Source organism: Callospermophilus lateralis, chromosome 13 (assembly GCF_048772815.1).
Source record: "Callospermophilus lateralis isolate mCalLat2 chromosome 13, mCalLat2.hap1, whole genome shotgun sequence".
Taxonomy (NCBI): domain Eukaryota; kingdom Metazoa; phylum Chordata; class Mammalia; order Rodentia; family Sciuridae; genus Callospermophilus; species Callospermophilus lateralis.
This window is the reverse complement of record NC_135317.1, coordinates 12,547,771-12,570,066: the sequence shown is the minus strand read 5'-3', so window position 1 is coordinate 12,570,066 and position 22,296 is coordinate 12,547,771. Positions and strand designations below refer to the sequence as shown.

At 54.0% G+C, this 22,296-nt stretch overlaps 1 protein-coding gene across 3 annotated transcripts in view; it reads left to right on the top strand.

The window, feature by feature from the left end:
* Sipa1l2 (signal induced proliferation associated 1 like 2) overlaps positions 1 to 22,296 on the top strand; it is a 139,891-nt gene that overhangs the window by 102,656 nt on the left and 14,939 nt on the right. For all 3 annotated transcript variants that reach the window (XM_076872964.1, XM_076872966.1, XM_076872965.1), the window contains exons 10-17: positions 7,217 to 7,474; positions 8,883 to 8,966; positions 10,113 to 10,213; positions 10,598 to 10,701; positions 11,982 to 12,370; positions 14,469 to 14,693; positions 17,832 to 17,982; positions 19,765 to 19,984. In XM_076872964.1, coding sequence (XP_076729079.1) covers positions 7,217 to 7,474; positions 8,883 to 8,966; positions 10,113 to 10,213; positions 10,598 to 10,701; positions 11,982 to 12,370; positions 14,469 to 14,693; positions 17,832 to 17,982; positions 19,765 to 19,984 — 1,532 coding nt within the window. The remainder of the gene's footprint in view (positions 1 to 7,216; positions 7,475 to 8,882; positions 8,967 to 10,112; positions 10,214 to 10,597; positions 10,702 to 11,981; positions 12,371 to 14,468; positions 14,694 to 17,831; positions 17,983 to 19,764; positions 19,985 to 22,296) is intronic.

Below are 22,296 nucleotides of genomic sequence, written 5' to 3'. Positions count from 1 at the left end.
GAGCATGGGACACAGAACCAAGCTGGACTGCCCTTGCTCGCTCACTGACCCTCAGCAGGTGGGTGCCAGGAACTGTGCCGGTCACTAGGCCATGAGCAGGACAGTGTTTCCCCGTGTCGTGGACTCTCACAGTCTGGAGTACAGTGCTTCCTGTTCATGTTTTAGCTACTTAGAAATGACTTGCTTGTACTCGAGTGAGAACTCGTTACTTTGCAAAGTTCTCAAGTCAACACAGCGGACGCCTTCACCTGCTTATCTAGTCCCTACTCTTTGGTGCCCTCACCCACTGGCACTTTGCACTTGGACTTTGCTGAAGGACTGAGCGGGGCGGGCGGCACAAGACCTGAGTGCTCTATTAGGTAGACAGCTGCCCTGGGCTGGCCAGGCTGCACCCAGCTTTGATGGTGGACAATGTCGGGTACAGGTAGCTATTGGGCACCGTCTCCGTATAACCTCTAGGTATTAGAATATGATGCAACATTATTCCTGCTCAAGCTTTCAGAGAACAAGGAGAGGAAGCTGCTGTTTCAATGAGCTTTCTGAGCCTGACCCTGGGCTGTGATAGGTCCTGGGGCACCAAGGTTACCCCTGTGCATCCAAGCGAGGGGAGACAGAGGCTGTTGACTCAGCACCAGAGGCCTCACTGCCTGTGTCGTGGGGACACTCCCTGTCAGCTGAAGGCCTCCTCCTGAGGACTGGCTCCAGTGGGTTTGTCGTCTGTGCCTCCTCCACATAGTGTCCGTGTCTGAACTTGGAGGAAGGTGTGGAAACAGGTGTTCATGTTTCCTTAGTACCTAGTTCAGGTCTAACGCCACCTTCCCCTTCACAGTGATGTTACTATGTACCAGAGCGCGTTTGTGGCTCTAGTGAAGGAGCATCAGTTCCCTCTGTGGTCTTGTTGGGTGATTGGAAAGAGTGTTGAGCTGTTAGGCTGTTAGCACAATAGACACTAAAATGATCAAACATCCCTGAGGACTTTAATTCCTGGGCTAACAAAGTATATGGTGTTAAAGGAAACAGGTCCTTTAGTTGACAGGGATCTGCTTTGTTTACAGAGATTCCTTTAGAACCTAGTGGACATAAAGCACAGTGTGGGCATACTACCCGCTGCACCTAGTGGGAGCGCAGCAGAACATGGTCGCTGTACCTGCTACACCTAGTGGGAACACAGCAGAAAGTGGGACATCCCTGAAAATTTGCGGTTTCCTATTGGTGCCCTGTTTTTGTAAAAGTGAAAGCGGTGTTGTCTGTTTGTAAGGAACTTCCTCGCTGGTTTCCAGCACAAGCCGCCTCTCTCCAGTGGAGGACAGTGCCTCAGGAGCCACCAGGAGGCACTTGTAGGTTCAAAACAGGAACTTCTTTATTATCTGAACTCGCGGGAACACCACCAACCGGAAATCCCTCCTCTGGCACTTCCCCAACCAATGTGAACTCTCCAGGAATCCCCGCAAGAACTCCAAAGTAGCAGAGAACTCCACCTATTGCCGACAGTAAAGGTCAAATATACAATATGATCAATCCAGCATCACAGCAATTATATATAGCTTAACTCAAATCATCATCTCAATGGTTCGCTGGGGTCACCTTTCAAACATTCCCTCTGGCAAATGCCAGGCAGCCTTTCTGACTGCGCAGTGGCTCTCAACAGGACAGCCTGGCCTTTGAGGCTCCTCAGGGAGCACAGGGAGCAAGGTGCAGCCCAGCTGGCTGCAGCACCATGGTCCTCACAGAGGCTCCAAGGCTGAAGCCAGGCTTCAGAGCCCTCCAGGGCCACCAGGCCCACTCCTCTCTCAGGTGTCTGAATGCTGATGGCAACGGAGGTTCCTCTGGGACACTAGGGATGCTAGTTGAAAGGAATGGGCCCACGTAGCTGCCATCACAGGGACCCTCCTGGTGTTCCTGAAGTTACAGCCTGCAGACACAGGGGTGCTGTGCACTGTGCAAGAATGGACACCATCTCTCCACTGGTCTTCCCAGAAGCTAGGAAATGGGGCTTCTGGGGACCAAGCAGAGGAGAGACCTGGGAGAGTGAAGGAGTTCTTGCGGGTGTGTGCCCGGTGCAACACAAAGCCATCTGAGGACGCCTGCAGTGCTGAGTTCAGAGAGACACATGGTGCCATTTTCAGAACACAGCTGTGAAAGGGAAGGTCCCCCGAGGGTCCCAGCCAGGGAGCTTCTTATCACTCCTGCGGGGTTGGGCTACCACATTTGGAGAGCATGCTGTCTAGAAGGGTATGCTGGTGAGAAAGTTCTGACTCAGAAATGTCACCGGCTAGGCAAGAAATGTTAAAATAACACTCTAATCCTGAAGCAGAGTCTGTTGGCACCTACCTGGCATGGCAACCAGGTCCCTGACTCCATGTGCACACTTGTTTTGGAACAAAGAGGGAATGGTGTGCTCGTGCGGGAGTCACCCTGCGCCCTGCCCGGGGTTCTGAGTGTGGGAAGCACGCCTGAGGAGCTGTGCAGCTCCATCCATCCCCAGCCTGGTTGCTCTGTCAAGGGGGAGCACAGCGTGTGCTTCAGTGAGCTCTGAGTTTAAGGCTGGAGTGTCATCTTGATGTCCCAGGTGCACAAAATTAGCAGCTCATTTTTTCAGAAGTATCTTTTTGTCTTATGACCTTTGGTCTGTCTGGGTCCCAGCGGAGCCTTTTCTACTTAGTCTGAGGTACTCGCCGCATGTCCTTCCGCAGAAGCCCCAGAGGAGCAAGGCTGACCTGCCCCGGGTCCTGAGCAGAACCAGGGACAGGGTGGGCATGAGGGCAGGTGCAGGGACACCTCTGTGGGCGCCACAGCCCTCTGCAGAACCCTTTCTAATTCTTCCTCTGTACCCCTACCTAGTTCCCTACATGTCAGTTGAGCTTTTCAACTTATCACTAAAGAATTCTGCATACACAGGAGCAAAACTCAGCTTAAGGAGATCTAGTAACCTGAGCTGGTGTGGCGTCTGGCATCTTAGTCCTGAAAGTAAGGTCCAGTTCTAAAGTCATGTTGTGACAGGGCTGGACAATAATATTGATTTTGATCCTAAGATAAAACCCTTTACAAACAGCAGATTTTCATTAGGGTGCAAGTGCAAGTTTTCAGTATTCAGAAGCCCTCACGTGCACAGCCTTCTGTGAGAGGGCTGGAAAAAAAGACTTTGCCTGGTTCCTTCTGGTGTATGGCACAGGTTTCTGCCAGCTTGCTCGTCAGCCTGGTCCTGATGGCTTGGGTATGTGATGGCCTTCTCCAGTGCTCGCGTCAGAGTGCCTCACAGAAGCCCGTGGTCTGGGCATGCGGTGAGCAGACAGCGTTACTTAGCAGCCTGTCTCCCTTGCTGCTCCCTCCTATGAAGCAAACCAAAGGAACATGAAGCCCGAACAAGCGCTGGAGGCACACGGTGCCTTCTGGTCCTGAGCCAAGGGCTCACGTTTCTCTCCTTCAGAAAACAGGCCCAGGTCACCTGAGCCTCCAGCCACCCAGCGTCCCTGAGGGTGGAGGCAGGAGGAGACTATCTGGGTGCTCCGTGTCCCCTTGCTATAATATCTCATGTTTGTGATTTCCAGGTCAGTCACTGACCATGCAGGTGCTGTGGTGTCCAGTGTGAGTCCATGAGGAAAAGCCACAGCCTTGCCAGCATTTTGTTAAAAAATAAAGCCGTCTAGTGTAAATTCGGCCTCAATGAGTTTGACCTGTAAGTAACTGTTGAGCTTAGTTCAGAGATTGTCAACTGGAGTGAATTTTGCTCTGGGGAAGGAAGTGGAGCAGGAGTGCTATGGCGGAGTCTGCTGATGGGCAGAGAATGGTGGCAATGAAGTCAGGGGCTCCAGCCGCTTGGTGGGATTCCGGAGTCATCTTCCTCCTCCTCCTCCATGGCTCTCTGAGGACAGTAGTACTGTTCCATTCCCCACCCGTGAGTCAGGACAGAGTCTGGTTTTTCTCTGTCCCAAGCACCAATTACCATTGATGTGACAGTCCAGCAGGTGTCTTCATCCAATCTTAAGCACGTGACTTCCACGATACCTGTGCCATCGCTCAGCTGTGGGGAGGACTTCCTGTGCCTGCCTTTCCTGCAGGGCTCCTGTCATCTTGAGCGCTCCTCTTGGACACGGAGGCAGAATCCTGTGACATGTTTCCCAGTGGCTCTTCCTCCATCATGAGCCCCTGGGAGCCTGGGAGCCTGGCACCCTGGTCTGCACATCCCTGCGCTGGGGTTTTCTGCAGTACCTCCAACCAAGTCCCCCCCCCCCCCGCCTCAACCTTTCCTGTTTCTTCTCTGCTTGCTAGATGCTAGACTGGCCTCTGGTTTTCTAATGTTTTCCCTCCTGTTCTTTTTGGGACAGTTCTAGGTTTACCTTCCAATTGTCGTAATAGAATTATAGTTTTAGATTCAGCATCATGGTTTTAAATAGCAAGAGTTCTCCTTATTCTCCGAGACCATAGGGTGTGGGTGATGGCGACTGCACATCCCCTTGCTCATCTTGGGAGGAAACATCCTGCGCAGGGCTGGAGGAAGGAGCCCTGAGGCTGGGCCCTTCTTTCTGGGACAGCCTGGCTCAGCCTTACTTTCCTCCCTGCTGCCTGTGGTGCTCCAGGCCTGGAGGCTGCATCCTTCGGGAGTCCTGGCTGTTGGCTCTTGCCTCAGAGGTCGGGTTGGGCTGGCTGCCCAGGTGCCCTTGGGACCTCAGGCCTGGAGCCAAACTTCCCTTTGTGGTCTTCTTTCTAAGCAGCCACAGGTCTTTAGCTCCCTCTTTTCATGGCCTTGGCTACGCCTGGTACTCACCTTCTGTGTGTCTCAGGTCCTGCAGGGAAATAGCCTTGCATCTGGGTTTTCCACCTGCATGCCTGTGGCCTTGGGCTCTGCTAGACCTTTCTGTGCTTCCACTCCCCTTCCAAACTGACACTATGTTTTAGTCTCTGGTATCTTCCTGTTCACTTCCTGTTCACAGTTGAGGTGGTTTGTCTCGTTCTTGTTTTTCGTGATGAAGTCTGAAATGCTTTTATTGCATTGATATTGGAGGCATGCTCTTTAAGGGAGTGGTTCCCTGCTCTCGCAGAGTATCTAGGGAGAGGCGCTGACCTTAGATGCCAACAGCTTGGCCAGCATGGCAGATGGAGTATTTACCCAGTGCTCAGATCTAAGACCGCCCTGTCTTCTTGTGCCCTGCTCCCTGCCCAGTTAGCTCTGCAGACTGGCTGGGAGCAGCTTGATGATCTGTTGGCACTGGGCAGTTATTGGAAAGCTTGGGGATGTCTGACTTGATCCTGCTTTCCAGGCTGAAGGGTCTTGAATGACTGGTGAGTCATTTGATCACATGGGTGGCTCTCTAGGAGGTGACCTGGGGAGCTACAATGTTAGTTTCAGAGAGTGATGTGGTAATTAAGACCCATACCAGCATTGGCAGAAGGGCCACTCAGGCTTTCCTGGACTGTGATGGCTTTGCAGATTGTTTTTCATGTTTCTTAAGACTCTGTAGAAAGGCAATATGTGACTGGTTTCTGGAAACATAGTTATAGTTTCAAATATCTGTTCCGATTCCACACATGAAGTATTTACAATCCATTATAGTTTCTCACCATGGTCAATATTCTTGATTTCACGTGTACATATTAGTTAAAATCGACTCAAGCTGACCCTGGAAATCTGCAGACTCCCTAGAAAGGCAGGCTGCATGTGTACAGTGCCTGGCGGGAGCACCTATCAGCTAGCCAGAGCCAAAGGCACATTGCTGAACCACACCGACAGTCCATCCTGGACTGTCAGTAGGGCCACCACGAGCCAGAGACAGGGCCTCTGCATGCAGTCACATGGTTTGTGTCCAAAAGGTACCTTCCCCAGGGGCAAGTGAGCCCTGAAGTTCAGCTATTGTCTGCTGTCTGAGCCTATGCCACCCAGGGTACCTGTGTGGGCACACACCTCTTTTTACGTTTACATCATGGGTTGCTGGGGTTTGGCAGAGTTGGAAAATCTCATGGGTGAGATTTGGGCAAAGTTGGGATTAGCAGTTGCTGGGCAGGAGCCTTGAGCGGGACCAGACAGTTGGGAGAAGACAAAATATGAGCAAGGGACTATGGGTAGGCCAGGCTATTGATTGGCAGGTTCTTCTATAGCAGGAATATATAATTTTGGATTTTCTGGTAGCCATTTCAACATCCTGTAAACATTAAATAGTAGTAAGATTTTTTACTTTTATTTTTTTAACATTTACAGAGTATCTCCAGTCAGAAGTTAAATTTTCAACTTAAATACTTATTGCTAGATTACATAATACTTACAGTTGAAAAGTGTATTCATATTCCCAGGTTATTCCAAACATACTTGATAAAACGAATCCAAGCATCAATTTTAAGATAAAAACTGTTGAGAAAGAAACCCTTTCCTGTGCCCTGCTCCTTGTCCTGTGGCATAGGGTGCCTCATGGACTGTTAGGCAGTGTGATCCTGGAGGTGCTTGGGAAAGCTGGCGCTGGGTAAAGGCCATCAAGTGAGACCCCAGGGCCATGAGTAGGCACTGAAGATTGCAGATGAGTCCCCTGTGGGTGTCATAGGATGAGGAATAGGAAAGGACAGAGGAGCCAGGCCTGGTCCCCAAGTGAGCTGACCATGGCCACTCTGCACCCCCCATGGGGCACCTGGGCAGAGGGAGTGTTTCTCCTACTTGTGGGGCTCTAGAGCTTGGAGGCGAGCTGGGCTTAGTACATTGTGTTCATGCAGAGCTGCTTGGAGGGCTGGGCACAGGTGACGCGGTTGCACAAACAGAAAGTGGGCTCCATATAAGAGGATCCTGGACCCAGGGCTGGCCACATCCCTGGTGTGTGACTCTGAACAGGGGTGCAGTGTGTCTGGCTTTGAGTTCCTTGAGTAGACAGCACTGCTTTCCCCAAGGTATTTAACTCTGAGTGACCCATAGTGTTGGAGAGGCCACAGTGCCAGGCTGGGTCCTTCCCCTGGGTACCGAGGTTTGGGCAGCAGTTCCTTACCCACTCAGGAGTTGTGAGTCTCCGCAGCCATGCCTCTACCCACTCCTCCCCAGCATGGGTGATGCCTGCGGCTGCACAGCAGCCAGGGAGGAAAGAATTAAGAGCTCCCCAGGATGTGCTGTGTCCTTGCTGTCGGTGTGACCTAAGCAGCTCTGTCATCCCCCAAGCTATGCGTCAATCTCCGGGGGTTGGGGGGGTGAGCCCACTGCAGCTCCATGAGGCCACCCCCTCACTGTCTCCTATTGCCCCGACAGGGGGTGTTCAGAGCTATGCCGAATCCCCATGGTGGAGTACAAACTGGACAGTGAAGGCACACCCTGCGAGTACAAGACCCCCTTCAGGAGGAACACCACATGGCATCGGGTGCCCACCCCTGCCCTGCAGCCCCTCTCCAGAGCCTCCCCTGTGCCCAGCACGCCTGACCGCCTGCAGTGCCAGCAGCTGCTCCAGCAGGCCCAGGCCGCCATCCCCCGCAGCACCTCCTTTGACCGGAAACTGCCTGACGGTACAAGGTAACGCTGTCCCCACCCTTGGAAAGGCTCTGGTGGACCTGGGTGGGAGCGTGGCAGTGTGGGGTCCTTTCTCTCAGCTTACCCTCTATTCCATCACTTATTCTGAGCATTGCAGTCCAGCCCTTTCCTGGCCCTGCCTGGGAACTGAAGAAAGGCTGTCATGCCCTCAGGGCCGCAGCCCTCTCCTTCATTGGGCACCCACCCTCCGTGTCCACTGGCCCTCCAGACCATCTTGGGAGGATGCCCAGAACTGGTCTGTATGCAGTTCTGGAAAAGCATGAGCACATCTGGGTGCACAGGAGACAGACCCCGCATCTGAGTGTGGGTGCCGTGTCAGGAGGCACCTGGAGCATTAGCAGCTCTGCTTTGCTTCTCTCATCCCTGGCAAAGTGAGTTGATTCTAAAATCAGCTTTCCAGTGAAAGAAGACATGTATTTCCAGTGAAGTCCAGGAGCATTGGGAGCTGCCCTGTAGGGAGCGTCACAGTGACCCTGCTCTATGGGATCGTTCACCCACGCCTGCTGTCTTCATTGCGGCTTTCAGAAGCGGGGACTTTCTTGGCATGGCTTGTCAGGTGCTGGTCTGACTGTTGCCAGCATAGGCCAGAAGGCAGCTGCCTGGGCTCGAACTCGGCTCCGGGGTATTTGATGCACTATTCCCTGGGGCCTGCTGCTCCCCTCCGCACCCCTCATCTGGCAGATGATCCTTGATCAGGGCATGCTGAGACTGAATGGCCTATGCAGGGGAAATGACCCTGAGTAAGCCTGTGGAAGTACTGACCAGGTCCACCCAATAAATGCAAGGTCATCCTGGGCCTTCTCAGTTGGTTCTTTCCACAGATGCAGGAACACTTGGCTCCAAGGTCAGAGCACCCTTACTTCAGTAGAGCTTTGTGGATTCCAGGGAACCAGGAGGTTCTCGTAGCCAAGGAGACAGACATACATCCCATGAAGTGTGTTTTCACAAATATCATTCATTTTTGTGAAATAAAAGATAAACAAGATTCTATTCAATATGTGTGTGAAAACAAATAGTTTTGCCATATTTCAGTCTTGCTTTCTGCGTAGCTTCTGGCAGGGAGCCAAAGCACAGCTGGCACCGAGTTCTGTGGCAGGAGGTAGTGGTGTTTTCCTGACTGCCCGAGGTTGTGCTCCTGGTCTTCCCTCCTTCACTGGGAGTTACTCTCTCTGCTTTAAATCTCCAAGTGGAGGGCTGGCCCGTACGTCTTTCTTATGTAGATAGTCACCATAAACGTCAGAAGCCTTGGGACAGCACCTGTTTCTGGTTTACCTCTGCATGGTTTTCTTCCTTCTCTTCACTGTGAAAGTGAAGTTTAATGTCCAGCCGTTCAGGGTTGAGTGCCTGGCGGGCACTCAGTGCCCTGTAATAACTCTGCTCTGCCTTTCAGAAGTTCCCCCAGTAACCAGTCGTCCTCCAGTGACCCCGGACCTGGTGGGAGTGGACCCTGGAGACCACCAGTGGGCTATGATGGGTACTGCTTGCTTACCTTTCTGCTCTCCCTGGGAGGAACCAGTGTGGTTTGTTTTAAAGCATTTACTATGCACCTCCTGCACGCCTAGGCCATTTAGGGAATGTAAAAATGCCAGATCTGCTTTCAGTGAGCAGCGGGTACAGATCAGAGAGCGCGCCTCTTCAACACAGACAGTGCCCACGCTCTGAGAATCAGAGAAAGGGAAAGGGTTAGGGTCCCCATAGCTGACCCCCGTGGGGAAGCAGCAGAGGTCACCTCAGCACACCTGGCTGAGTGCGCCCAAGGCATGCACTATTTCTGGGAGATGGCAGCCCAGGCACCACTCGGGCTGCCCAGACAGAATCCACTGAGGCCACGCCCTGGAAAGGTGAGTGGCCTGCTCTGGCCGCCCCACAGGACAGAGGCTGCACCTGATGCAGACCCAGCACAGTGGAGGCCTGGGCTGAGGGCTTCAGGTTTCCTCCTTCATAGCACTCAACCCTTGATCTTTGAAGTAGACTCCGTGTGTGGAGGGCAGACAGAGTTCCCAGGAGTTGTGTGATGTTTCTAGATCGTTACGTACTATCGGGAGGTTTTCCTTCCTTGGTATAAGTTGCAAGCCTTTTTCTGACTTTCTATGCACCAGGGCCTGTGACCTGAATTCTGGAAGTAAGGATCACATCGTAATGTGAATAGTTTTCTTTATTTCTTTCCCAAGATTGTATTTTCCTATTTTGGGATTCCATGAAACAAAGCCCACTTGGATATAATCTAGAGTTAATCGTATTTTCTTTTCCTTAAGATGATTTAACCAACAGATGTGTCAGTGTTCTTGGCCCAAGGGAAACAGCTAGGAGCAGGGATCCTCCCGGGTGGCAGGGCACTGGCCTGGGAGGTCACTCCCCCCTGGCATCCACAGCACTCTGTCCCGTGCCCTGGACCCACAGCAGAGACAGACTCCCATCCTTGGTGCTCCGTAGTCTCTGGAGGGGTTGGGCTGTCCAAGCTGTCTGTGTGTGTGTGTGTGTGTGTGTGTGTGTGTGTCCCCTGAGGGCAGCTTCCTTGAGGGCGCTGTGCCATGCCCCTGTAGAACCCACACACCTGTTCCCACCCATCCCTGCCCCAGCAGGCTGGTGAGAAGAGTGCTCAGCTCTGCCTTTTTCCCAGGTGCCAGTCCCCTCTGCTGCTTGAGCACCAGGGCCCAGGCCCTCTGGAGTACGATGGAGCCAGAGAGCGAGAGGATGCCATGGAAGGGAGCAGGCACCCAGGTGAGAGTGACCGCTGGTGCTCCTGGCCTTGCCACTCCCTCTCTGCCATCAGGCATTCATGCCACCCATGACCGGTGGGCACCTCCTCACCATGCTGAGAAGACCACCTGGGGCTCCTAACAGGAGGATGTGACTGGGGGCTGTGGTGGCTGTGGAGTTGGAGGTGGCTGTGGTGGCTGGAGTGGAGTGGTAGTGCTTGTAGAAGTGGCAAATGTCCTCTGTGGCAGTTATTCTGTCTCCTCTCGTGGCTCACCCACTGGAAAGACCCAGAAGACCCAGAGCCACAGTCCTGTTCATGTTTACAGAGCCTCTTGCTGGCTCCTGCCTCCTTCCTCCTTTGCTAACGCTGGACTTTGAGACTCGACTCCTCTCTTCACATGGCAGAGACCAGATGGCACGGCCCACCTTCCAAGGTCCTGGGCCCCTACAAGGAGCGAGCCCTGCAGAAGGACGGAAGCTGCCGGGACTCCCCCAGTAAGCTGTCGCATGTAAGTCCTATTCCAACAGCCCTCACCTGGGTAACCGAGCTCTCGGCACACAGTAGGGCAGCACCATGGCCAGCAGTGCTCAGGGGGCCACACAAGGAAAGCAGGGTGATTTGCTTCCTGAGTTGGGAAGGACCTCAAAGAAAGGTTGTGCAGCTAATCACTGGCAGAGCCAAGCAAGGTTACAGCTCAGCCTCTCGAACCTCAGAGAAGCCATCACAGGTGCCATTTACAGAGCAGTCACCAGGGCCCTGTGGTATCACAGCCACTGGCACGTTTTCTGTCCCACACTCGCCCACTGTGCCAAAGACCCCAGGAGGTGGCCACACTGGAGACTGCCCGGAGGCAGGGCTCTGGGTGGAGGTGGACAGAGGGTTTTGTCAGCGGTGCCTAATGCAGCCCCTGCTGGTGCAGGCCCCTGCGCCTCTCCTTCCTCTCCATGCATCTCCAGCCAGCCCCCAGTGGTCTCCTAGCAGCACATATGTTCCTCCTGCTTGCGGCCAGCCTCACTGTGTCCACCCGGCTCTCGCAGGGCTCTGGCGAGGGAGACGCAGCGAGAACATCCAGGTGCAGCCAGAGGGTTGGATCTGTGTGGGGATCTGAAGGGACAGGGAGGAGACAAGGCCAAGCCACCTTAGGTAGACCTGCTCCTCCTGGTCTGCCAAAGCCCTCTGCTGGTGTCACAGGAACAGTCATGACATCTGTGACTGCCTGAGCACAGGGCAAGCTAGGGACCCCCAAGGCCCCGACCCCCTCTCAGAGCTCTGTCTCTTCAGCCTCAGAGTGGCTTGGCCTGGGCCCCCGGAGCACAGGTCTGCAGGGCACTTCGCAGCTGCTGGTGCTTCTGACGTGTGTCACCTCTTGGTCTGCACAGGAGCCTTGGGAGCTCAGTGCAGCAAGCACAGGGGGCTGTGTCTGACTCAGAGGCCTGTCGTGACCGCACCTGGCTCTCCTGCCCATACCGTTACTTGTCCCAAGTGTTTTCTGCATAAACGGCTGCCCCCTCCCTTCTGTTATTGTCACGTGCCAGTTCACAGAACCCGCACAGGTGACATCATGGCCCTGCTTTGGCTCTTCATGCACCAATATCAGGAAAAGACTTACAGAAAAGATGCTCATTTAACTTAAACTGCTAGACACATTATGACTCAGGGGCTCTGCACCCACCCAGCCTGTGTGTGAGGAGAGTAATGGGCACAGGCCACGCCCCAGCAGCTGCTCTGGGTCAGCAAGAGGCAGCTAGCCCAGGGTTTCCTCTGAGGTGCTCTGTCCCCTACCCCCAGATTGGAGACAAAGGCTGCTCCAGTCACTCCAGCAGCAACACGCTCTCCAGCAACACCTCCAGCAGCAGCGACGACAAGCCCTTTGGGTCGGAGGACCTCATGGACCCCGAGTTGCTGGGGCTGACCTACATCAAGGGGGCATCCACTGACAGTGGCATCGACACGGCTCCATGCATGCCAGCCACCCTCCTCGGCCCTGTCCACCTGACGGGCAGCAGGTCTCTGATCCACAGCCGGGCTGAGCAGTGGGCTGATGAGGCCGGCGTCCCAGGGCCTGAGGACGAGCAGGCTAAGATGTACGCCATGCGTGGTTATGCCACCGCCATCGCCACCGGCAGCGCCACTGAGGGCAGCATGGGCGACCTCAGCGAGATATCGTCTCATTCCAGGTGAGCCTCTGCAGCGCTACCCCTGCTATGCCTCCCAGCCCTGGGGTGGCAAGGGCCAGGGACCTGGGGCCACTGTCACATTGGCCCAGCTGTCTGTCTTCAGAGGACAGACTTGTTTCTAAATCTAATTGCCAAGGTAAGTATGTTAAGTTATGTGTGTGGTTTATTTCCCCTTCTCTTGCTTTAAATTTGAGGGGAAAGTCAGTGGAAATACTAAGTGCTCCAGCCAGGCCACTTAGATCTCTCCCAGTGCTATCTGTGACCGCCCCCCCCCCCACACACACACATACCTTCAGAGAAGAGATAGGGCCTGTGCAATAACAGGGACTGAGGGGAGTGTGCACCAGGGACCCAGGGTCCCCTGTGCAGATGTGCAGCCTGCCCTGTTCCTGAGGCCTCACAATAAGCAGGATAGACCTGCCACCTTGGGCATGCTGGCCACAGCTCCACATCGGGCAACAAGCAGTTGGCAGTGGGGACTTGAAACAGAATAGATACCAGCTGAATCTACAGCCATACTGGGGGCAGATGTTGCTTATAGAGTTAGGAGTGGCTTTGACCTCCCATCTGGTTTTTCTGTCTTTGCCCTCAAAGACCAGGCATAGACCTGCATCTGTTTGATTTGTGGACAGAATCGAATGGTATTTTCCTCCCTGTTCCTGAGGCCTCCATAACTTGACCCAAGTCACACTCTGACTTCTCTGAACTCTTCTGCTGCTGGGCAGTTAGAAGAACCCGTGGCAGGACAATCCTCCAGGCACCTAGTGCAGCTATGAGCTTTTCTCCAGGGGTGATCCTGGTGGCCCATGGACTTCACAGGCCCATGGAAGGGAAAGCCAGTGGAAATACTGAGAGCTCCAGCCAGGCCACTTAGGTCCCTCCCAGTGCTGTGCCGCGCCCCCCCCCCCCCCCCCCCCCCGCCGCAACACACCTTCAGAGAAGAGGTAGGGCCTGTGCAATAACAGGGAACGAGGGGAGAGTGTGCCTCTGCCACCTGCCGACCTCCTGTGCTCATGCCCCTCTGACCCTAGGCATGGCTCTCCTTAGGGTCTGCAGAAGAAACAGACCCCCACCCGTTCAGATCTCCACGCACGTCTCTGGCTTTCACATTGTGGTACAGGATGCCATTGCCTAGGGCAGCAGGCTTCTGCCAGGCTGGCAATCTGACCAGCAAGCCATACACCTGAGCAGTGGTGCTCAGGAAGGGCTGTGTGATTTCCTGTGGGCCACGTTATCCATATCACCGTGCCCTCAATACCAACGACTGGAAGTTGGCACAACAGTGCTAACATGGGAAAGAATGCATGCAAGGTGTAGTGCCAGCATTCTAGAAAGTTCCCCAGCCACAGGGAATCTTTCATAATGATGTCACTGCTAGTGAGCACAGATTTCTGCTGTCTCACTGATCAGATTGACTTGGTTCTTAGCATTAAATTTAAAATATGTTACTTTATGGAATAAAAGACATTTTTAATTAAGTCTAAATTAGAAAAGTATGTCTTATAGAATAAATGGAAAATACATATGCTCAGGTCATGCTAAAAACATTGCATATTTTGAAAAGTGTGGAAGTATGAACAACCTGGACAGATCAGTGTATCATGTCTGCCATGACTGGTCACTTCTGTGCAGCGGGCCTGTTCCTGGGTGCACCCTTGGCCTGGGGCTGCTGGAGCCCAGGCTCTGCCTGCTCCCTTCTGCTCCCACACACAGCCGGCCGCCCTCTCTGGGTCCTGGCCAGCTGTCAGTGGGTGTCTAGGCGGTCCTGCAGCTGCTGTCAGTAGGGTGCAATGGTGCCTGCAAGTCTGCGCTGGCCTCTCCTGGAGGCTGGCCCCTTGTGAGCCTTCCCTCTCGGGCCTCACTGTTCCTGGGCTCTTCCCATCCGTTCAGTACCGCCTCCTGCAGGAGCACTCAGCTTGCCCTTGGGCTCCTGGGCCTCTGCAGGTGAGGCTTTCCAATAGGCCTGTGGTGGAGAAGGCCACCCTGCCTCTGAACCCAAGCCTGCTTATGGACCAGGAACCCAGAAAGGCTGGGGACCCGCTGGCTGTGCACCAGCCGCTGGCTCTGATGTCCTCTGCTTCGTGTGTTCTCCCCTCAGTGGTTCCCATCATTCAGGAAGCCCTTCGGCCCACTGTTCCAAAAGTAGTGGGTCTCTGGACACATCCAAAGTCTATATCGTGTCTCATGGTGGCGGTCAGCAGGTTCCCGGCTCCGTGTCCAAGCCCTACCACAGACAAGGGTCAGTCAACCAATATGTCATTGGCTGGAAGAAGGCAGAGGACAGCCCACCGCCTGAGGAGCCTGAAGTTACAGAGTGTCCCCGGTAAGGTGGCTGACTGTTCTCTGGACAATGTCGGACATTTTGGAGATGGGGAGGGAATATATTTTCTAAGAATAATCAAGAGCTATCTTTTCTAAATGCTTTAAATGTTGATATTTGTAACTCTTTTTCAAAGTCCCCATTTTTCTTAACTTTTACATTAAAAAAAAAAAAAAAAACCTGTGTTCTTTGCTCTTATATCCACAAAATGCCTTCATTAGAAAAGGCATGATCTTGTGTCCGGTGATGTGAGTGTATTCTGTCATTGCCAAGGTCAAGGGCAGTTGGAATCTCAGTTGGTGGCAGCTCAAGAGTCTAGCAGGACTTCTCATTTCCTTTTCAGAGTTAGATTTTGTGGGGCAGAGAGGGAGGGAAGCTGTGTGTACGTGGGAAGAGGAGAAGTTCCAGACACCCTGTTTGTAAGGGTCATGCCAACGGCTGATGCCTCTGGGGGACAGGTGAAGAGATGGCATTACAGAGTGCTGAGCAAGGCCAGCTCAGCCACTGGGCTGTTTGCTCTCTGTTCCTAACTCCAGAAACACCGGGAGCATATGAGGGTGTTGTGAGGCGACTGAGGGTCTCCGTGTGGTCTGTGAACCAGTGTCACTCTTTTGATCTGATGACCCCAGCCAGACACTGTGGCACATGCTTGCAGTAGAGCGTCACTGGAGCCCAGGAGTGTGGCACCAGCCTGAGCAACATAGCAAGACCCCATTTCAGAAAGGAAGAGGAGGAGTTGGTGATGTCGTGTCTTAAAGACAACTATCATGTTGTTGATCAAGGGAAAGTCCTCTTAGGGCTAAAACTGGATTTGAACTCTTAAAAAAAAAAGTCATGTCAGTAATCGCTCCTCAGGAAGGAAGTCTCATGTGCTCTATGTTGTAGGTGTGGGTGTGAGAGTAAAGCCTGGGGTCTCTACCGCAGGATGTGAGGGCTCTAGGTCATGCACTCCAGGCTTCACTAGCTTCCAGGAAGCACTTGTAGAAGTATTGGTGACATCACGGCAGCACCCCGTTACAAAGGGCTCCCTGCGAGGGTCAGGTGTGAGGAGTGTCCCTGGACAGTCCACCCAGAACCCAGGGTCTGTGTGTCTCACGCTGCTGGATCAGCACCCCCTGCATCCAGAGGAAGGGCTGTGGATCCCTGGGCAACAGCAGGCACACCCAACGGCATCTGTCCCTACCACAGCCCCTCGGAGTCTCCACACCCTAGTGACCGAGGTGGGGCAGTTGGCAGCCCCGCTTATGCTCTCAGACATGTTGGAGGGAAGGGGCTGCAAAGGGCCTTCATCCTGCCCCCATTTCCTAGAGATGATTTGAGGTCAGAGAGATTATTTCCACCCCTGACCCAAGTAAGTGCTGGGACCTGGGACTGGGGCTCCCAGCCAGTGTGGCAGTTCACCTGTCAGGGTCACAGGCACAATCCAGCAGCCATGACTCTGAGGTGAGGGTTGCAAAGGGCCACACAGCAGTGTCTGGAGTTTGGTCTTGTCACTACAGTGGGTCCTGGGAAATGGTCAGCCACATCCTGACCGAAATTCCATGTGACTCTGACATCACCACGTAGGCTTTAAAAGCCTGTGCAAAGCGAGCCCAACAAGTGTTTTGCCGGCCACAGAGACAGGTTTGGAGCGTCTCTGCTGAGGCCTTCCTGTCGCTATTCACTCTGCCCTCTGTCTACGTGCCCTGCCCAGTTCCTGTGTGTGCCCTTCTCCGCACCACACAGCCCTGTTCCCACCTGACTACTGCATGTGTATGTGTGCAAACACACTCCCAGCCCAGGGCCCTTCAGGGGCCGAGCTCTGCCCACCTCTGTGCTCTTAGTGACTGACACAGATTAAACCTTTGTTTACTGTACACTGTACACATTTTTTAAAAATTAGTACTGTAGCAGAGAAGGCTAGTGATTCTATTCCTATACAAACAGAAGAAACTGAAACAGCCTATTACAACTGTGACCTAGGTGTCCTCTTTACCCACGCCATTACCAGTGCAGCCTAGGTACCCCCCACATCCTCCCTGGAGCACAGGGCCTGCAGCGGGAGCACCTCGCAGCCCTGGGGCTCAGGATCAGAAGCCTCTCTGTAAAGCCGCGCCATGGTTCTCCCCGTGAGGGTGTGCAGAAGCCTGCCAGGTCTTGGGTTCTCTGTCCTTTCATGCCATTCCTCCTCATGATGCTTTTAAAGTTTTGCAGAGCTGCTGTCAGTCCTATGCTCATATGGCCAGTGTGGCCTATCAAGATGGGAGCGGTAGGGGGTCTTTCCAATTGCAGGAGCAACACAGGAGCCATAGATGGTTCTGCTTGGTTCTGAGCAGGCCTGTGTCTGTTTCTCAGTCTAAGAATTCTCCAGAGGCTGTCACATGCAGCAAGGTAGCTTCACTTGGGATAGAGTGGCATTTTGACTCATTGTGTGCAGTCAGCTCTACAGCTCACTGCTGTTTTAGGCTGTGAATTCCTGGGCCTGCCCTTTCAGGCTGCATGGCAAAGACCATCCACCTCTGGAAAGTCCACTGCTGACCACCCTGCATCCCAGGACTCTTTGGCTGCCTGGGTTGCCTTTTCACCATCAACCTTTCCAAAGTGAGTCTCCAGTTTTCCCTGCAGAAGAGCTGAAATCAGTAATGCAGCTCAGCAGTGCTTCGTTATATATCCAAATAAGTTTATGAAGCTACTTATAATAAAACATGCTTACACACACCTGTGGTAATTACTCTTAAACTGCAGGCTCCCCAGGTGACCTTCTGCAGCCTGATAGCCACTGCATTGGCCATCAGCCTCGAGAGGGGCCTCTGTTTTGTGCTTCAGAGACCAGTGTTGCTGCAGAAGACACGCTCGTTCCTGATGTGTTCTCCAGCCTGTCTCCCGACAGCTTAGGCAAGGGAAACATGGCCTTATTTCTAAGAGTTGGCACACTTTTTCTCATCCTGGGCTTTGGGGATCTGGTTTGTTTCTGCATTATTTAGAAGTCTGACTTCCCAGTTGACTTGTGTAGTATGTGAAGCCGTGTGAGATTTGGCACACTGGTGACCACAGTGACCCAGAGAGTGGCACAGGGGCCCACCTGGCCACCAGATTTCCTTCTCACCACCCAGGCACCTGATGAATGGCGGCTCATGACTCCCTGTCCCGTTGTGTCAACAGGATGTACAGCGAGGTGGACGTCATGTCTACAGCAGCTCACCACCAAGCAGTGGGAGATGCCATCTCAGAAACTCAGCACGTCCTGTCCAAAGAAGATTTTCTGAAACTGATGCTTCCCGACAGCCCCTTGGTGGAGGAGGGGAGGAGAAAGGTGAGCAGTGTCATGGGGTTCTGGAGTTACCGGAAACACTGCAAGCAGGGTTGTGGCACCACGAGGGTCCAGGGAACGACCCCCACTCCACCATGCCCCATAGGTCCTCTCCCAGCGCCCTGCCAGCAGTTCGGAGCAGAATGGCCTTGCCATTGGTGGTTCCTGGAAGGTGGACTAGCTGGGGCTCAGGAAGAGCAGCTTCCTGTGGCAGGCAGAGCTGGGAGCCAGGCAGGCTGCCTCTGGCCCCAGCAGTCGTCGCCTGTGTGGCTCCTTGCAAGTGGTATGGCTTCAGGGTCCTTCAGGCAGACGTAGAGTGACAGTCAGAACTTACATGTGCAGAGCCTGGCACTTTCCTGGACATGGCCACGACTAGTCCTTGAACTTCACACTGCCTGACTGCTCCCGAGTCCTGGCCTGAGCCCCCCCCCCACCTCCACCTTCAGCATGCATATCCTGTTCCAGAAGTGGGCGGGGCTCATCCCAGCACTGGACCTGGCACTCTGCCACAGAGAGGTGCACAGATATCCCAGGGGAAGGCATGCTCATTGGGCCTCTCCCTGCCCCCTGCTCAGCAGGGCCTTCTTTTGCTTACAGGCAGCAGCAGGGTCTCCTGTTGTGGGTGGTTTTGGCTGCGTTGTGATTACAGTCTCTTAAGCCACTTTTTAAAATAATACAGAGTGAGGTAACTGAGCCCACTTGCCCTGTTCTGCAAATAACTGAGACTTAGATGTTGAAGTATGAGATGCACAGAAACGTTTGGTGCCAGAGTGCAGAATGGAACCCCTCAATGTGGCACAGCGCCCCTCCTGTCAAGTTGAGGGTGGCAAGAGGCGCGGTAGCCACCTTGCCTGCAGCCGGGGAGATGGCTACAGCAGCCCTGTGTGCGCCTAGGCAGCACACCAGGTGCCACCCCACAGCTGCTTTAATATTGCCTGCTGCTGTGGCTCTGGGGAATCTGCTGGTAGTATGTGATGGGATCCCAAAAGAACTCATCATAGCAAATCTTTTTTAACTGTGCTCAGGTGCAAGTACAGACAGCTTTTCTTGTACGGATAAACTTTTTGAAGTGGGTTTTTTCCTCCTATGACAAACCACCACCTGCTTATGGTACAGGTTTAATGCACGAGGGTGCTTGCTCCTTGTTGGGATAAAGGGCTGCCAGAAGGGGAACAGCACCCAGGAGAAGCAAATTAGCCTCCTGCCACATTCACACATGTGGACGCCACTTGCCATTGGCTTCACTGCTGAGTGGGAGGCCATGGAGGAGCTGGACACCAGGTGCCTTGACGTCCCTGAGTACCAGCTCCTCTTCCATCAGCTCCTCTTCCATCAGCTCTCCTACCCAATCTGTGCTGACCCACAGTAATCTGTGGTTCCTTTAAACCTGGTGATGATCCATTACTGTAACTCAGTTTCCAGTGATTGTAATGCTGACCTCTCTAAATAGCACGTTCAAGTGGAGAGTAGGACTTTCCTGCCCTAAGAACATGTTCCTTGAGCCTGACTGTGTGTGGCTCAGTGGCATAAGTATTCAAAATTAGTTTTGTTATGGGACTTCACTTATAGTTAGTTGATAGAGAAGTACACTTCACAGAATGTCAGAAGAAAGCACTACAATCCAGTGACCACACAGGAGCCCTGGTGAACTTGCCTTGGGGCCTGTGAGCCTGGCTCAGCTTTTCCAAACTAATGGGGAAGCCTGGAGAAGCTGCCCCATAGCTGAGTCAGAGGCACTCCTCCCCTTCAGTGCTTAACGTTCACTCCCATCTTGTTTATCCATAGTTTTCGTTCTATGGGAACCTATCTCCAAGGAGGTCGCTGTACCGCACCCTCTCTGACGAGAGTGTGTGCAGCAATCGGAGGGGGTCCTCCTTCGGCAGTTCCCGCAGCTCCATACTGGACCAAGCACTGCCCAACGACATCCTGTTCAGCACCACCCCACCCTACCACAGCACGCTGCCCCCCAGGACCCACCCAGCGCCCAGCATGGGCACCCTGAGAAGTAAGTGCAGTGCTGCCCGCCACAGGCCCGGCTCAGGGCCCCTAGGTTGTGTCCCCATGTAGGTGGGGGGTGGTCAGATGCACGTCTTTTGATGTCATATATGCTTTTTCTTTTAAGTAATTTTCAAATGTAAAAGCTCCAGAATGGAAATTTTTTAAAAACAGAATTACCTGTTCATAAGGGAGTTGAAAACTTAGTGCTAAACTCCTTTATCAGGTCAAATATTGCTTTCTGTTCCAGTCTCAGCTGCTCTGCCTCTACGGGAGACTCCCGTGCCTGAGGCTGCTCCTGCAGAGGGGAGGCTGGGGTGCAGGTGGGTCTTCTGGCAGGAGGAGTCTCTCCAAACTTTATTATAAAGAGACTGGGATCAGCTCACTGGAGGGGCACCCCTGGGCTCAGTTGCCAGTCACACTCATGCACACACACGGGGTTAGGATAAATGAACTAGTATTTTAGGGATAACTTGGTGAGCACAAGTCACTACAGACCCAGGTGTGTGCTTGCCATTTTTAAGTCAGGGAACAAGGGCCAGCAACAAAGCACTCCCAGCCAGTGTGGAAGGACCTGCCAGAGGCAGGCACCCTCTTACGCCGCCTCCCCCCACACACACCTCCCATCCTGGCCTGGAGTGCCTGTGACAGGATAGCTGAGACCCCAGGTTTCCACCAGGAAACGCAGTCAGGAAGGCTCACTGGCAGATAGCCATCAGTGAGGTCAGGCTCCCCACTGGTGGCTACCGTGATCTTAGGCTTGGTGAACAAGCCTAGGCAGAGGGTCCTGGACCCACTTCCTAGCCTCTCCAGATGGCCCAAGGGAGGCCACCAGCAGAGAGGCAGCACCGCGCTCCTCTGTCCTCTGCAGCAACATCTGTGCCCTTGCTTCCCAGGAGGATCCCGGCAGTGACTTCTCTGCCTGTGCCGCTTCCCCCTCAAACCCCAGGAAACGCTCCAGATGTGAAGTGGCACTGGGGCCACCCTGGGACTTTCAGTTGCTTTATTTCCCAAATCAGTGTCTGCTTCCGAGCTAGCCCAAGGCTGGGGGGAGCTGGATTTGGAAAAGTGGACTTTGGTACCCACACACGGCAAGGGCGCCGCCTGTTCAGTAAGCTGAAACCAGAGACAACCTGGCCCCTGCCATGGCGTCTGTGAAGCCCAGCCGTGGCTCCTGCCTCCTCGGACTCTGCACTGACCACGGCCTGTCAGATCCCGACAGTGAGCATCCAGGGTGGGCCGGGCTCCTCCTCGAGGGCAGGTCTGCATCACTGCTCACTGGACACATAGTGTTCAGATACCATTGGTGGTGAGGCAGCACGTCAATGGACGGGGTGTGAAGGCCGCTGCTGGCTTGCATTGCAGGCAGGGTTTAGTAATGTCCCCTGATTCAGAAATCATTTCTGTGGTCACCATGATCTCAAGTCTGGGGTGAGAAGAGAAGCCCAGGTGTGAACTCAGGAGCCGCTGCTCCAGCTTTTCAGGATGAGCCCCCACTCTGAGCTGTGATGGGGCTGCCGCTGGCACCAGGCTCTTCCTGCCCAGGAGAGGCACTGGTTCAGGCTCCACAGGGCTGTCCTCCCAGCGCTGCTCTGCACCCCTCACCGTGGGTGCCACCCACATGGCACCTGATGTGGGCGTGCCTTCCGCAGGAGCTTGGCGCGGCTGAGTCCTGTTGTGTGTTTCCTTGTGGCCTCTTGCCCTCCCCTGTGGCCTGAGCCATGTCTCCCTGACCCAGTCAGAGCTGCCTGGCAGGTGGCATGCTCACTGAGGACCACTCGGGTAGACCATAGGGGGGGGCTGCAGACCATAGGGAGGGCTGTTGACAAGCCAGAGGGGGGCAGCTTCCATGCCACTGATGTCCTTGGCCCGTTCTGCAGGTCTAGTCACCCAGGGTCCCCTCCTTTTGCTCCTGGTCCTCTGTAAGAGTGGAGGAGGCGAGGGCTGCCAGGCTGCCTTGGTCTGTGGAAGGGGCACTGAGACTGTCTCAGACCCTATGGTCACCAGTGCTGCTCAGTGGTGGCTCCTGCCTGAGTGTTGTGCCAGGGCAGGAAGCAGAAGCCAGGGGCTGGCTGAGTGAGGTTCACCCACCCGCTCCTGGACATTAGACTCTCAAGACGAGCCTCAGAGAAAGGGCCACATGTCCTAGAACCTCAGGGTGCCCAGGAAGAGAGATAGCTTTAGTTGCTCAGTCCAAGACACGCCAGGCAGCTGCTCCTCGGAGTATGTGAGGAATGGCGCCTCGCGGCACCCTTCTGAGTTGGCACTGGCTACTGTCCCTCTGTTCCTTGACTTCCTTTGCTCTTTGTCTCTCTACCTGTG